We start from the raw sequence: 15,484 nt of genomic DNA, 5'->3' as shown, positions 1-15,484 counted from the left end.
TATGAAATTTAAACAATTTGGATAATTTTCTACAGTATGGCATTAAGCATATCCATCTTGCATTTTGTGAAATGCAGATAATTTTGAATTATACCTTAAGCTTGCATTGAGTAGGGTCACCTCTCCACAGATCTGACATGTAACTTGGCCTAGTGGCATGGAAAAGACAAGTTTTATACCGTACTGTGGAACATTCCAGGGAAAGCAATCACATCTCCATGGAGATAAGCAGGTTGCAAACCCTCCACTAGAAAAGTTTCATAGTGGAGCTTTAATTTTAGTATTACAAAGCCATAAATAACACAAAACAACCATGAGTATGAGTCTTATAATCTCATATTTATTGTTCAGATCTTAGTATTGCTTAGTGTGTTGGCATGACGATACAATAATGATAGAAGAGTGCTTGAAATATGTTATGATTTGGTTAAAGCGTATTTACAGAGGAAGGAGGTATTTCTCATATGATCCCTTACAAATATTGCTATTCAAAAAGGCACATAGTAAAAAGGTTAACATTAAACAATACTTAAAGCTTTTTTTTTCACCCCAAAATTTTAACATAAACAAACTTACTCGGCTTGAGTCTCTCATTTATAACTGTACATTTACAAATCCCTCCTGAAAAAAGACATTCACGTCAAAAAATAGCACAAATTATACAATACAGAATCACAAAGAATCATCATCGCTACTTTGGCTAAAAAAGTTGTAAGTGCATAACTAGCACGGTCTTTAATTTATTGCACTGCCTTATCAGTTAAAGCAAAAAGGAGACAGGAGTTAAAGACACACTGTGTAACTTTTAAGGTGGAGGGTTTGCCACGTGCTTGTCTCCATGGAGATGATATTGTTTTGTCTTGAATGTTCCATAGTATGACAACTTAAAGGGCCCAAATTACGCTATTTTCTGATCTATGTTATAATGTTTTCTCATCACAAACACAACTGGAGTTATGTTTTGTTTCAAAGTAGTTGATGACCTGTGTTAAACACACAGGCCCTGCATATTTAGGCTGAATCTTTCTCTCAACCAGAAAACATTCTGTTCTACCTTGTGATGCCCTGTGGTAATACAGGAAGTGCTCCACTGTGTTTTGAAACTCTCCTCAACTACAGTCATTTGCATGCTTTCAGCACTGGAATTGCCGATCTCTACTGAACAAAAGGTAAAAGGAGCTGTTAACTTGAAGATTACCACTGCATGACATCAGAAGGTGGAATAGAGCATTTGAGCTTTGGAAATGTAGACAGACAAACGTGTGAATGAAATGACACACAACTCTAGGTATGTTTTTGATGAGGTAGCAACATTATAACATGGCTTAATGCTCACAAGACCGTTTTGTGTAATATAGGACCTTGAATTGAATCATAAATTGAAGACAATTACAGGTGTTTTAATTTCTCACAAGTTCAACAAAAAACATACATTCATACTGTAAGCAGGGTGACATGTCCACAGATCTGACCTGTAACTTGGCTTGGTGGTGTTACTTGCCTGTTACATGGAAATAGATATGTTTAATGTCATGTGGGACATACCAGGCAAAGCAATAAAATCTCCATGAAGACAAGCTGGTGGCAGACCCTCCACCACAAAAGTTATACAGTGCACCTTTAAAGAATTTTATGTTACAATATTTTTGGCTTGAAAAAAGTAGAGTTTTTTTTTTGTTTGTTTAATTATATAAATGGAGTTTCAGCTATAAACCTGAGCATTTGAAATGTAAATTTGAAATGTAAAAAAGCTTAACAGTAATATTCGTTTAATAATTAGTTGTTTAGCCCATAAAAAGGCACAATAAACCAATATAATGGAATATATAGAAATATCCTTTACAACTATGGGCCTTAGGTGGACTACATCCAAGATAGTGGTCAGTTAGCCTTGCAGCCCTGGACATGTACAATGATTTCAAATAGCAAGTAAATTATAACATTACTTTTCCTGCTTAGAGCATATATTTGGCTAGCTATACACTTTATGACAGTTTACATAACAAGCCTATGGTTTTATTGAGGCATAAGTCTTGTTTTGGTTTTACAAGTCAAAAAATAAGTATGGCAGGGAAAGTATTGCAAGTAATTTCACCTTATCACAACTGAGTCAACTTTAGACCATCCCATTGGCCTATTGCACTGTGCCAAAGTTTAAGCAAGCATGCAAAATTAGGTTAACAAAGACAGCTTTTTTTTTGTTTTTTGTTCATAACATCCTATCCAAAGTGTTTACGAAGCACAGAAGCCCGGCTAGCTCACTGGAAATTGTTAAGAATAAATTAGTTTTCATTCAAATCACTGCTGTACCATCGTTCTACTTATTATTTTACCCTCAACTTGCATACATTCTTCACTTTCTGTCCATTTCTTTAAAAAAGTGTTGATCGCTTGCTTTTTTTTCTCTTTCAATACGTACAGTGACAAAACCAAAGCCAGCCTACCTACCTTGATGCTTCAACATGCTTAACCCATAGTACAGTGGTGATTATAATTGTAAACAGGAACAAAAGAGTCCCAATTGTCATCAACAACTATTAAATGTGTTGTTTCAAATTAGGATAAAATTGCATGGTTTTTGGTCCTGTCTTAACCAAATATTACCCCAAAAGCATAAAATCAAAATGCACCTACACATTTGTTATTCATTGGCTTTGTGTATAAAATCAGTATATTCAAAACATTATTAATCTCAAAAAATATCATATCGAAACATAAATATTTCCATTAGTCTTGCTGGATTTTTTCATATCGGAAGCATACGCTGTGATATTGAGAGGACGCTGGTTTTTGATTGCCTAAGGCAGAGCAGGCAGAGCAGTCCTGAAGTCCTGATTAGATGAAGAAGGAGTTTAGTCCTGGATGGTGAATTGTAATCCACATCATCTGGAGTTCAGTCTAGGAGCAGTCTGTAAATAGGACAGCAAGAAATAAATAATTGGTATGTAAGATTTATTTGTAGCACCTTCAAGGAACCACTCACACACCAGTGTACACAGATGCAGGGGGCAAGGAAGGTTAAGTGTCTTACCCAAGGACAGAACAACAGCATTCATCTGTGGGAGGTGGAATCGCATTGCCAACCTGTGACTCAGTAGATCTGACCGCTCCACCACCACGATATTTATGTCAAGAGCAAGATTCAAACCACCAAACTTCAGATCAGTGAATGAACACTCTACCAAATGAGCTACTGTTGCCCCATATAGATTCAAATTGGAATTAAAATGCAATAAAAGAATTAATGTATAATTATAGGCTGAAAAGCTGAAATTTGAACAAAAACATAATTATTATTTAAATTTCTAGTTGTGCCATGGAAATATGTTCTTTATTCACACATACTAAGAAAAACTGGATTATCACTCTGATTTATGCAATGTAACACAACAAAAAAATCATGAACAACTGTTAAAATAATAATATAAGCATAGTTATTAAAATTTGCAAAATCATAAAAATATTGCAATGATTTGATATTTTGTGTTTAGTTCAGAGTGGACACCTTTTGTTGTTCTTGTTGTTGTTAATGTAACTGCTTTTGTATGTGGCACTTGCTATGCCAACAAGTTGATGTGAAGGTGTCATTTGTCAATTTCTTTTCTGTTTTGGAGACTGGCTCTAGTGAGTTGAGACTGCTGTTGTTTTGCTCTTGCTTTGGAGTGGGTTATGGCCTACAGTAACCCTTGTGTTCAGAAATTTTGCGTGTTTCCTTGCACCAGAATGCTACAATATACATTAAAAACTAAAATGAGATACTCACCACAGACAGATGCCCGTTCTTGGATTTGGTCACCAGAAGTTCAGAGCCAGGAGTGAAGTCTATGATCCCCTCTTTGCCCTGACCCGCAGTGAACTTTATACTGGAATTACAATTATTTAGGAATTTAGTATTTCATGTTTTTCTCCAATGAATTTTTGATATGATGTAAATCATTTTATTCTAGGTAAATTCCAAATAGCCAATATAACGCATATCACTAGGCCTGTCACAACAACTTTGAAGCATGATATTGCTTCAGAGAGATGTTGCAATAATGATAATATTTAAGCGACTACTATCTAACTGACTCAATAACATAATGCAAGATAAGCTCTGTAAACCACTTTTAAATAGACAGTATCATTAAAAGGCCTGAGCTGCACCAAACACATAACAAAATGAACCAGTAATTAACCATAGAAGTCACTTATTCAACCTGCTACAGCTCAAATCTTATCATATTACACCAAAATACATCCAAGATCTCCCCAGAAATTGTACACATGATAAATATTGACCCCCAAAATATATTGTTCCACATTATTTCTGAATGTCTCACCTGCCCTGGTTGATGTTGATGTTGTTTGCTTTGTCTCCACAAATTGCTAGTTTGGTCAAAGTCTCGATCACATGGTCACACTGCAAAACCACATCTCCCTGTGAAAGACATGAGACAATATACCGTGGACTGGCTTTAATGTATACATTGGAATTTATAAGTGATGAACAGAATTTTTCTCACAATGGTCAATAATTTTACTATTTTATTTGATAAATGGTCACATTTTCCACCTTCAAGGCACTCAAGGACCTCACCCATTCACACACACATTCATATAACACTGGGGGCAAGGAGAGTTAAGTGTCTTGTCCAAGTACACAACAACAGCATTCATCTGTGGGAGCTGGAATTGCACCGCCAACCTGTGGGCCAGTGGATCTGACCACTCTACCAATGATGTCGAGAGCGGGATTCAAATCACCAGCCTTCAGATAAGTGGCCAAACACTACCAGCTGAGCTACAATTTTTATTTTTTTATTTTTTTTTTCTTCAATATTCTTATAATTTTATTTGATTGAATAAAAGTGTTGCAGATTTGTGTGGATTTTAAAAGACTGTAAAAGAAGTTAATTACAAAATAAACTCAAATCTTTCTCTTTACCTTCTGCTTGTTGTCGTCACTGGGCACGTGCAACACAAACAGTCCATCGCTGAGGGAGCTGACTGAGATACCTGTAAAGTTTCACTAGATTATCTCAAATGCATACTAAAACAATAGAAACAATACTAAAAACTACTTAATAACAAAACAAAAACAGTATGCTAATAAGTGCTAAATCATTTATTAGGGCCATGAACGACTATGAAAAATATGACCGTCCGCACACTTGTTTACAGTGACAATGGATACTCATCACTGTAAACAACTAGGGAGCGTTAGTTTCAAGTAGTTAATTCTTCATTCTATTCATACTTTGTCAGCATTTTTTTTGCTACTTAATCTCTAAAGCCTTAAACAGTTCCATATATATTGTTATGTACCTTTTAAAGCTCCATAGTCAATGCGTTGCTTCAGTTTTCCCTCCTCAACAATGATGGCGCTGTTGCCAGTGAGCAGCAGCTGCCGGGTTCGAGCCTTGTAGCCTTTTCGGTCGTATTTAGTGACTGGCACTGCGTACTATCAACAGAAGAATACAAAATTAGTGTAAACATTAAAATATTGACAAAATAAAACTAGAACTATTGTAGTCCAACAAACCTTCATCTTTTCACTGCCCAGACTCTGAATCGCTTTGGGGTTAATGTCCTCTCCATCTGTAAAGAGACCATTCATGTAACTTTATCCAAACAGTACAATATTATTACGGTATGGATTATTATTATTATTATTTTTATTTATTTAAAGGTTCATGTAATTCAAAGGTTCTATGTAACTTTTTTGTGGGTGGAGGGTCAGTCACATACTTATCTCCATGGATATGATATTGTTTTGCCCAGAATGGCATTAAACGTATTAATCTCCAAGCGAGGCAATCAAGCTTACAGTAAGAATAGATGTTTTTTGTGGTATTTTAGAGGAATAAAAGCATGTGTAAAAGTAAAAATTGGTGGTATTTTTGGTATTGTAATTGTATTTTTAAGTTGTTGTTTTTTTCTTTTTTAGTCTTTAGTGAACCATTGAGATGGAAAGAATAAATCACGATATAATAATATAAATTTCTTCATTCTGGTTCAATATAAATTGAACAAAAAACTAAACAAAAACATGATCTACATGAATCTACATGATTCCCTCCATTTTTACATTTTAATTTTTTACCCCTTCAGTTTGTAATCAGTGGATTCAGCCAAAAACTAAAAAGCCTCCTTTGTTTATCATAATTAATCATAACACTCTGACATAGCGTTTCTACCCTATACCCTGAAGGCCTTCTTTTGTTTAGACAAAAATAAGATAAGATAAAATAAGATCACTTAACCCCCGTCCCGCCAAAATGGCAAACAGCAGATAAGGACAAAACCATGAAAACTCATCACAGAAAGGCAATAAAAGGAATTGTTGACACAAGGCCCAGTCTACCTATACAGGTTGAACAATGAAAAATGTGCTATTAATACTTAACCTACAATATAAACAAATACTACTAGAATAGAAGAAATTAATAGAATCAATGAATGAATACTTAAAATAAAATTAAATAAAATAGAGTTGAATAAAGAAATAATTACAGATTCTGAAAAGTCTTTGAAACTGTTCTTACTGAGTCTGGTGCTGACGAACAACTTTGGCACGCTCTGTGGGTAGTTGTCCTTTTTATCTTTGAAGATCTCACTGGCAACCATTTTCTGCTCCAGCTGCAAATGGACAACAGTTAAGATACAGGAAGGACATTTATATATATATTTTTAAATATGTGATTCAATATTATAATTATTATAGTTGTTATTGTTACTATTGCTATTATTATTATTATTATTATTATTATTATTATTATTATTATTATTATTATTATTATTATTATTATTATTATTATTATCATTATTATTATTATTATCATTATTATTATTATTATCATCATCATCATTATTATCATCATCATCATTATCATTATCATTATCATTATCATTATCATTATTATTATTATACATTATTATACCTGGAGTTTCCATTCAGGGCTGATTCTCTTGCAGTAATTCCAAACCATGTTCTGCATACACAAGTTTCTCAAATGCTCAGAAGCCTAGAAACCAGAAGAAAACAAAAGAGAACAAAACAAAATCAATCTCTCTTTTTTAAAGTTACACTGTGTAACTTTTCTGGTGGAGGGTCTGCTACCTGCTTGTCTTAATGGTGATGGTATTATTGCTTTGCCTAAAATGTTCAACAGTTTGGCATTAAACCTCTATCTCTATGGAAAAATGCATAAAACACAAGATAGAAAAGATTAATGCTACGCTGAGATTTTCCAAGCAAAGCATTAACATCACGAACAGGTGACAGACCCTCCACCAGAAATGTTACACAGTGCACCTAAAGCATTTTAATCACAATTATATACATATTCTGATTAATGATCAATTGATCCATATACAGCCCTTCTTTCCTTCTGGATGGATGGATAAAGCGATAGATGGTAGACAGATGGGACGATAGATAGGCAGATGGATACTTAAATCTGGGGCAGTGATATGATGAAAATGAGTAAAAAGGAACACTGAAATAAAATCCTAAATATGACAGAATGAACCACCTCGACAAGTGCAGCTGGTGGTGTGGGCCAGCTCTTGTCCAGGACGTTTTTGGGCAGGTTCCGTCTGAGGTTCATGAGAAACGAGTAGCGCACATAATCCAGGAAGTACTCGTTCTCAGGACAGCGCTCCTTGTGGCGGTAGATGAAACCTTTGATGAACCTGGATGAGAAAAATCAATTATATGATAAGCTGATTGACAAAACACATATGCTTTTTATTTATCAAAATCACAAAATCCACCATAACAATCAATTTGCATTTATTAAAAAAATATAATTCAGGCAATATTTTAGTTCAGCATTTGTGGTGTTTTTCATTGTTTTAACTACTAATATTTTATTACTTTGTTTTAATGTCTGCACTTTGTAAACCATTTGTATTATCTGTAAAATGTGCTAAATAAGCTATACAACTTTAAATAAATGCTTACAGTATACATTATAACACCAAAGCTAAATATTATAATAATAAACTTTTTCTACATTGATCTAACCTGCGAATGGTGTCAGCCGCCTGCCTCCTGCGCTGGGCCCTCCTACGAGCCAAAATGCCTCGCCAACAAGCCTGGAACACAATAGCTAAGCACAACACAAACAATTAGCATTTTTGAATAATACACGATTTCCATGATAGATTTTCAATGTATTTATGCCTCTCAAACAGCAACAAAACAATCCTGAATATTTCAAAGAGTAGATTAAATGTCAAAGTCTATTCTGGTCCTATTCCTCAGCTACATAAAAAAAAACTGTCAATATAACTTTTTACACACTGAAATGAATTACACTTACAGGGTTTTTTTTCTACACTCTTCTCTTTTAATGTTAATTTTAAGATGATTATTTATGTTTTGATTAGTTTGTATAGTGATTTTAATGTCTCTTATTCTGCACTTTGAATTGTGCTATACAAATAATCTTGCCTTGATATTCATGTATGACACAATATGACTATATAACCTTTAAACCTATTTTATATTACTACATTGTTTAATTCACTGAACCCATTTCATTGAGTTACCCCATAAATTGACACACGTCTGCTTTAAGTGTGGTACATGCATAAGGCTACTGTAAACTACACTTGTCTTTCAAATTTCATTGTAACTGGAAAATGGAAAAAACAGATTTCTCACCTGCATTTCTGAGTTTCTGGTATTTGGACTTCTGGCTGTAGCCTTTCCATCCAGCCTGGAGCTTAGTGGCTGAGGAAGGCACAAAAATTAAGTATTATAATAAAAGACTTTTGTTAATTATGTTTATATGATATGTTGTAATTAAAATTCTTACCAAGACTATGTTTCCTGGTCTCTAGTGCCTCTTCAGTGGCAAACAAGGTCTTGGGGAAACGGATGAAGATTTTGGATCTAAAAAATTTTTTTTTATAAATATTTAGGGAAAATTTTTTTAGATAGATCCCACAACATAACCCCCAAAAGCATTCCTAGAAATATATCAAAATACCAGTTAATTTAAAGTTGCTATCAGTTTGTAATAATGCAAGTAAGTTCCACATGTTTAGCTAGAACTGTTCTCCATGGGTTTCAGAATGGTGAAAATGTTAAAGCATCACACCCCCAGGGAATGTTGATGGAATCAGTCAATAGATAGTAACATAAATGTGTTTAAATAATAATATAAAAGTAGTGTTTGTCTGACCTGCCCAGCTTGTACTCCTCTGGTTTGTATCCCAGGTGTTTGACCAGAGTAGCCACTCCATCCGACGGTTTGCCCTGCCAATTCGGCCACGTGTCTGGACACAGAGACTTGTATCTGCAAAGAGATCAAAGTTAGTAAGGCTAAAAAATATACCAATGCCAGCAATGTATGAACTAAGTGAATTTTTCGACAACATTTTCAATATTTTATAATTTCAAAATCATAATACTATAACCACTGTACAAAGAAATGGAGTAAGTGAATGTGACGTCACCACCATTCAGCTCCTGTCAAATGAAGCTCATCCAGGCTTCCAGTTTTAGGGGTGAATTTGAAGCAGAGCTCCACATTTAGAATTCCTACCACGAGTATTATAGCAACCAGAAGCCAATCTGGAGTGAGGCTGTTGAAGGTAACGCCCCTTCCCTCCCACACAGCACTGCAATTAGCAGCATTTAGCATAGAGCGAGTACTCAGCAACTCTCGCTTAGCAGCTGTCAATCAAACCCGATGCTAGCTAGTAGGAGGGACCTCAGGAATAATGTTCCTATCTTGATTTACGAACACATCAGCGAAATAAAAATAACAGAATCACATAGGCTTGTCATTTTGATCTTAAAATGTTTGTACTAAATTGCTCTGACAGCAGCAGTTACAAAGAGAGAGGCGACAGTTTTTCAATAGAAAGTGTATTAGAACCAGAATCGATGGAGCCGAAAGCGTACCCATGCTAAGATCCTATTGGGAATGCGGCTAGCAAGTTAGCTATGTCCATTTATATATACAGTCTATGACTACAACCAACATTACTGCTATTATAACTATCCTTATTACAGATTGCTTCTACATAAGGAACAGCCATTATTTGAGAATGGTGGCAAAATATATCATTGTACTTTGACTGAGAGATTTAGTAATAGACACCAAATAGTACTAGGAATGTCTTATAAAATAATCACCAAATATTCAAACACAGTGAATATCTGCTATTACTATTTATATAAATGTCATATATTGTGTTTGGTGAGGACACAACATTACAAGGTTTAAAGCAACACCTATGTCAGTTTAGTATAGATAAAACGTTAATTTTGTGCTCACCTCTGCAGGAACATCTCATAGCGCCTCCTGTAGGCAAACCCTGCTCTCCGCACTCTGAGATTCTCCATCAGACCCAGGTACTTGACCTGATGCCGGATCAGGACCTCATCAAACCGTCCTGGGACACACAAGAGGGGAGGGGGGCACAGAGAGGAGCAGAGGGAGGCAGAGAAATATGTAACAACATGCACAATACTGCCATACATGAATCCAGCACTGCCTAATATAAAATTCTTTGTACAAAATAACTTAACTTAATAACTTAATAACTTAATAAAAACAGCTGATAAACTAAATTATACATGTTTTTATCAACACCAACCTTAACGTAATCAACTAGAAAGTCATTTAAAACATCAAACTATTGCTCCTTAAATCTACCTACTAACATGTGTCCTCCATGGGGTATTCTTTAGTTAAATTTCTGTTTCACAATATGTGTGGGAAGAAACATCACATCTCTCATCTCTCAAATTACTGACACCATGCTAGCTAGGGATGCACCGATTCAACCTTTTTCAGTTCCAATACCGATTCCACTACTAGTGTAGTGGAAGCTGCACACTAGTAGTTATCTGCCAATACCCAATATCAATACCACTGCAGAGGCTGAAAACAACATTTATGTACATTGAACAAAAATAAAACAAGACAAAACTGACCCAAATTTGTTATGTAGCTATGTTATTTATCTCTCAAGTGACCACAGAACAACGTTGTATAAATAACAGTTCAAACATTATGAAACTTTCTGGGCCAACTGTGACCAGTAAATAGTCTTATTACATAGAATTATATGAGGAAAACAGGATATCATCTGAACCAGTATATGGAAGTCGATATCCAATCCAGACAATTTTTCAGTATTGGATCGGTGCATTCCTAATAACAAATGCTACAAGATGTAAAATGTGATTTATATTTAAGTTCATGCATTTTTTAAGAGCATAAATAATTCTAGATGTAGAATTTGATGTTTGTCAAAGTCTTACAAAATGACCACTACAACCAAGATTCAAACTAATATTCCCAATCTGGACATTATAGATGGGGCATAAATAGAGGGTCACAGAGGGGTGTCCTGTTTGTCAGATTGGAAATATGTAACGTGTGGGGCAGAAATGAACTGGACTGGGGCAGTTATGGGTCAGCTGCGGTAGTAGGAGTCACACAGAGAAACAGTGTGAATGAACAAAAGGAGAACTGTGAAACCAAACAAAGGCCATAAACTCAACACTACAATGACAGATATATATACAGACATACAGATACAAGCACTGGTACTGAGGTTGGGGTGAGTGGCACAGTGGAGAGATGTCAAGATTAACCAATTTTAATACTAATTGTATTTCATAATAAAAGCAGCATTTGAACATCTGATTTAATAAATGTAATGTACCTTGTAAAACAGACTGTAATAAAAATAATCATATTATACAGATGTGGTATTCAATAAGAAGGTGAATCATGGTGTCAGCTGTAAATAAATATCTTTTCTCTAAGCATGTTATGATAATATTGAAACCAAACCATAAAGCGGAATAATCCCTCAAAAAGTATTCTTAATGTACAAAAAAAAAATCTGAATACCACACTTATAATGTGTCATAGAAGTTCATAATTCTACCCTCTACAGCTCAAATCTCTTTGTAGTACAAAAAAAAAATTCCGAGTAGTACAAATAAAAAGTACCCGCGATAAACTGTGACCCCCCCAAAAGTACTGTTCCATCTAACTTATGTTGAACGATAAGTTGATATAGTATTTATCGTGACAGACCTACTTCCCTCCCGCAATAATCAATACAAGTTGTGATATTTCATATGAAAACGCTTCATATGTGTTGTCTGAGAATGCGTATTTCCCTTATAGTAGATCTAGGCAAATTTACAGTAAAACCTTTTAAAAAGCACTTGATTGAATCGCAATTACAACCAAGAAATAAAAAAGATATTCATCTACACAGAGTCAAAACCCAGTGTACTGTGTTCCAGTCATGAATGTCTTATGCTGTTAATTTTCTGAAAATTATTTCTGATTATTTGTGTTTTGATTTATTATTTGGTGATGCCTTTCTTATTCTGTAAAACACTGAATTACTTTGTGTACGAATTGCACTATACAGATAAACTTCCAAGTCAGCATATGTAAATACGCTAATAAGATAACTGATGATTAATGTTAATGGGTTAATAAAATGTTCTCATGTGGAACTTGCTGTATCAAAAGCCTAAAATATTAACATAGCAAAAGGATAAATTATGTCAAGAAAGTTTTTAAAGTGAATCTGAAATCATAGCCTTACACTTCCTCAACAACATTTCAGAATATATTGGCCTTTACCTGACTGTTTGGAGTCATTTGGCTTGATGCAGCGCACGTAGGACGGCTCCTTAGACATGAGTATCTCCATTAGCTTCGCCAGACTTGCTTTGAACTGGGTGGCCGCCTGAACGAACAGACACAAGAAGGAAAACAAATAGGAAAAGTCAGTTCAGAAAGACTGGAAGAGCGATGACACTTTGGATGGATGCTCTAGGCTGCAGAGATGGTGGAGTTAATTGGGAAAATAGCAAGGCGAGCAGTGCAGAGGCTAACACAAGGACCACTGTAGAGGACTGGCAGATTGGTTTGAGACAGTGGGGCGTTTTACTGGGTCACTGCATCGAAGGGGCATTCCTCGAGGAGTAGGAGAGAGAGAGATTCCCTTTTAGGACCACCCACTGCAACAACGGAACCAGGAACACATCTGGGTTTGTTTTATTGTGGGAAAACATAGTCTGGGACATAATAAATTATTTTAAAAAGTTAAAATTTATTGAACTTAGAGGGAAAGTGGACATTTTTCACCTGACATAGGATATATTTTGGGAGTACCTTTATTTTTTATTAAATTATTTTAATCTAATTTTATTCATTTTGTTATTATTAGTCTGTTGTCTTGTCTATTTATTTATTTATTTATAATATTTATTAATTTATATATTGATTTTATTTATTACTTATTATTTTACTTTTTCTGTTAAGCTATATTGATAACAGACTATAACCAACTATTATGCCATAAAATTTCAATAAATAGATCATTTAAAAAAAGTTTAAATTAATAAGAAGAAGAGGATGATATTTGAAGAGTGACCACAATGCAGACAAAATAATTATTTGGATCTAAGGTATACACAGAATATTTAATTAAAAAATAATAATAATACACTTACAGTTTCGGGTCGTTTCTTGTCACTCAGCTCCTCTCGGTTAAAACACTGGTTCAGGATCTTGTTCTCGGACATACACATAACCTGGAAACACCGAAAACCATTATAAGTCAATAATTAGACAATATATCAGTGATTACATTTATTTTATTTGGGCCATTTTACATTAAAGTAGCATGTAAACATTATCATTATATTGTAATATATGTGTATAGATTTCAGTGACATTTAATATAGTTGCTTTGAGTTGCTTACTTCTTTGAGGTTTCTGAAAAGGAGGTCATTGTTCTTGTCCAAAAAGCCTGAGAGAGAAAACAGGATTGTTGCAAAATGAAATACTCTGATTACATACAGTTGAAACCAGAAGTTCACATGCACTATTTAAAAAGACACATATGCTTTTTTTACACATGAAATCTCATTTCTTACATGAAATCAGATTAAACTTTTCCTATTTTAGGTCAGTTCGGATTACCAAAATTATTTCTATTTTCTAAATGAGAATAATAATGAGAGAAAAATTTTTTCATTACTTTCTTCAAATTCGGAAGTATTTGGCACCATTGCCATTAAAGAGTATGACTTGGGTCAAATGTTTTGGATATCCTTACACCAGCTTGCATGTCAGACAGTCAGAAAAAAGGGTATTTGTTTTTTTAAATATTTTAGATCATAACTTTTTTTAATCAAGATTAGTATTTGATCACAATTTACTGTACTATGTACTTTTTACACAAATGTAATGTATTGTGGATGATATTTTATTTTATTTTATGGACTGTAATGGACATGTACTACATGATTTATGAACATACTCAAAATAAAATTCATTTCATTTCATTTCATTCCCCAGTTCCTCACCATTGACGTTGTAGTTGACCTCTCCAGCGTAGTGCAGCAATCGAAACTCCTCCCGCCCCATCACCTTTCTGGTCTTTCCATCGGCCAGCTTGTGCCTATGGGGGAATACATTCAAATGGATTAGTTTTACAGTGAAATGGTTGTTTATTTTTTGTTGGAATGTAAACACACAAAAATCTAAACTCACGTGACAAAGTGTGGATGCCCTCCCACTGTGTCCTCCAGTTTCTCCAAAAAGGTGATGTCACTGGCATCTCCAGGTCTCAGGCACTCCTCGTCCTAAAAAATAAAAATAAAATAAAAATAAGAACAAAAATAAAATGAAATGAGATTTATTTAGGTTAATAAAGTGAATGTGGACTTTAGGTAGAATCTCTGTTATTCACTGCCAATGTAAATTATTCAGAATACAACTCTATAGTATAACTTTTCTGGTGGAGGTCTCGCCACCTGCTTGTCTCCTTGAAAAAGATAGTTATTTGCCTAGAATGTAACACAGTATGGCATTAAATGTATATAGGCCTACTGTATATGTACAGCAGTCCAATATACAAGTCAATTACAAAGGACTCCTTTAACTTAAGTGATTATTTGGAAAGGCCAAATTATGGACAAACTCAGAGACAGACACACACTCCTTTGTTTATTTCAATTTTTCTCACCAGAATTGAGATAATGCCTTTGAACTTCTCCTCTACCAGGTCACAGATGATTTTGTTGTTGAAGTACTGAACTGGCTCCCACTGGAAAATAACAAACAAACACAATACAAACTCAATACATACTTTATACTCATGTTGCATATTTTATACACTTTCATGTAGAAGTAGATTTATGTACTGCCAGCCATGTACACAATGTAAGGAATCTAGCCCTAACCCACTTACATGTGTGGAGCAGACACATGTACAGCAGCTGTGTTAGCGTGTTAGCATTAGCGACCGCATCATCTGTACACAGTTACTCAGCCCACGGTTTTCACGTCAGTCGATAATGGGCTCTTTATGAAACCAAGTCAAAGGCTCTCCCACATCATGTTTGTTCTGCATTCACAATAATACAACAGGCTCTTGTCCAACAATGTGAAATAAACCTGATATAAAAGCATACAATTACACAGAATAATGAAGG

General features: G+C 34.6%; 1 protein-coding gene across 2 annotated transcripts in view; it reads right to left on the bottom strand.

Moving 5' to 3' along the window:
* Window positions 1–318: 318 nt before the first annotated feature.
* The window catches only part of LOC117379973 (unconventional myosin-Ic-like), a 90,820-nt gene continuing 75,654 nt past the window's right edge, over window positions 319–15,484 (bottom strand). For both annotated transcript variants that reach the window (XM_033976671.2, XM_033976672.2), the window contains 20 exons: window positions 15,016–15,096; window positions 14,541–14,632; window positions 14,354–14,448; window positions 13,748–13,794; window positions 13,496–13,576; window positions 12,621–12,726; window positions 10,278–10,395; window positions 9,177–9,290; window positions 8,808–8,884; window positions 8,654–8,722; window positions 8,012–8,096; window positions 7,518–7,677; window positions 6,924–7,007; window positions 6,528–6,621; window positions 5,525–5,580; window positions 5,308–5,443; window positions 4,928–4,998; window positions 4,323–4,420; window positions 3,764–3,863; window positions 319–2,909 (listed from right to left, as the gene is read on the bottom strand). In XM_033976671.2, coding sequence (XP_033832562.1) covers window positions 2,883–2,909; window positions 3,764–3,863; window positions 4,323–4,420; window positions 4,928–4,998; window positions 5,308–5,443; window positions 5,525–5,580; window positions 6,528–6,621; window positions 6,924–7,007; window positions 7,518–7,677; window positions 8,012–8,096; window positions 8,654–8,722; window positions 8,808–8,884; window positions 9,177–9,290; window positions 10,278–10,395; window positions 12,621–12,726; window positions 13,496–13,576; window positions 13,748–13,794; window positions 14,354–14,448; window positions 14,541–14,632; window positions 15,016–15,096 — 1,791 coding nt within the window. In that variant the 3' untranslated portion in view covers window positions 319–2,882. The remainder of the gene's footprint in view (window positions 2,910–3,763; window positions 3,864–4,322; window positions 4,421–4,927; window positions 4,999–5,307; window positions 5,444–5,524; window positions 5,581–6,527; window positions 6,622–6,923; window positions 7,008–7,517; window positions 7,678–8,011; window positions 8,097–8,653; window positions 8,723–8,807; window positions 8,885–9,176; window positions 9,291–10,277; window positions 10,396–12,620; window positions 12,727–13,495; window positions 13,577–13,747; window positions 13,795–14,353; window positions 14,449–14,540; window positions 14,633–15,015; window positions 15,097–15,484) is intronic.

The sequence above is a fragment of the Periophthalmus magnuspinnatus genome, chromosome 13, assembly GCF_009829125.3.
Source record: "Periophthalmus magnuspinnatus isolate fPerMag1 chromosome 13, fPerMag1.2.pri, whole genome shotgun sequence".
In the NCBI taxonomy this organism is placed as follows: Eukaryota; Metazoa; Chordata; class Actinopteri; order Gobiiformes; family Gobiidae; genus Periophthalmus; species Periophthalmus magnuspinnatus.
Note: the sequence above shows the minus strand (reverse complement) of the source record. Positions and strands in the feature narration are given on the sequence as shown.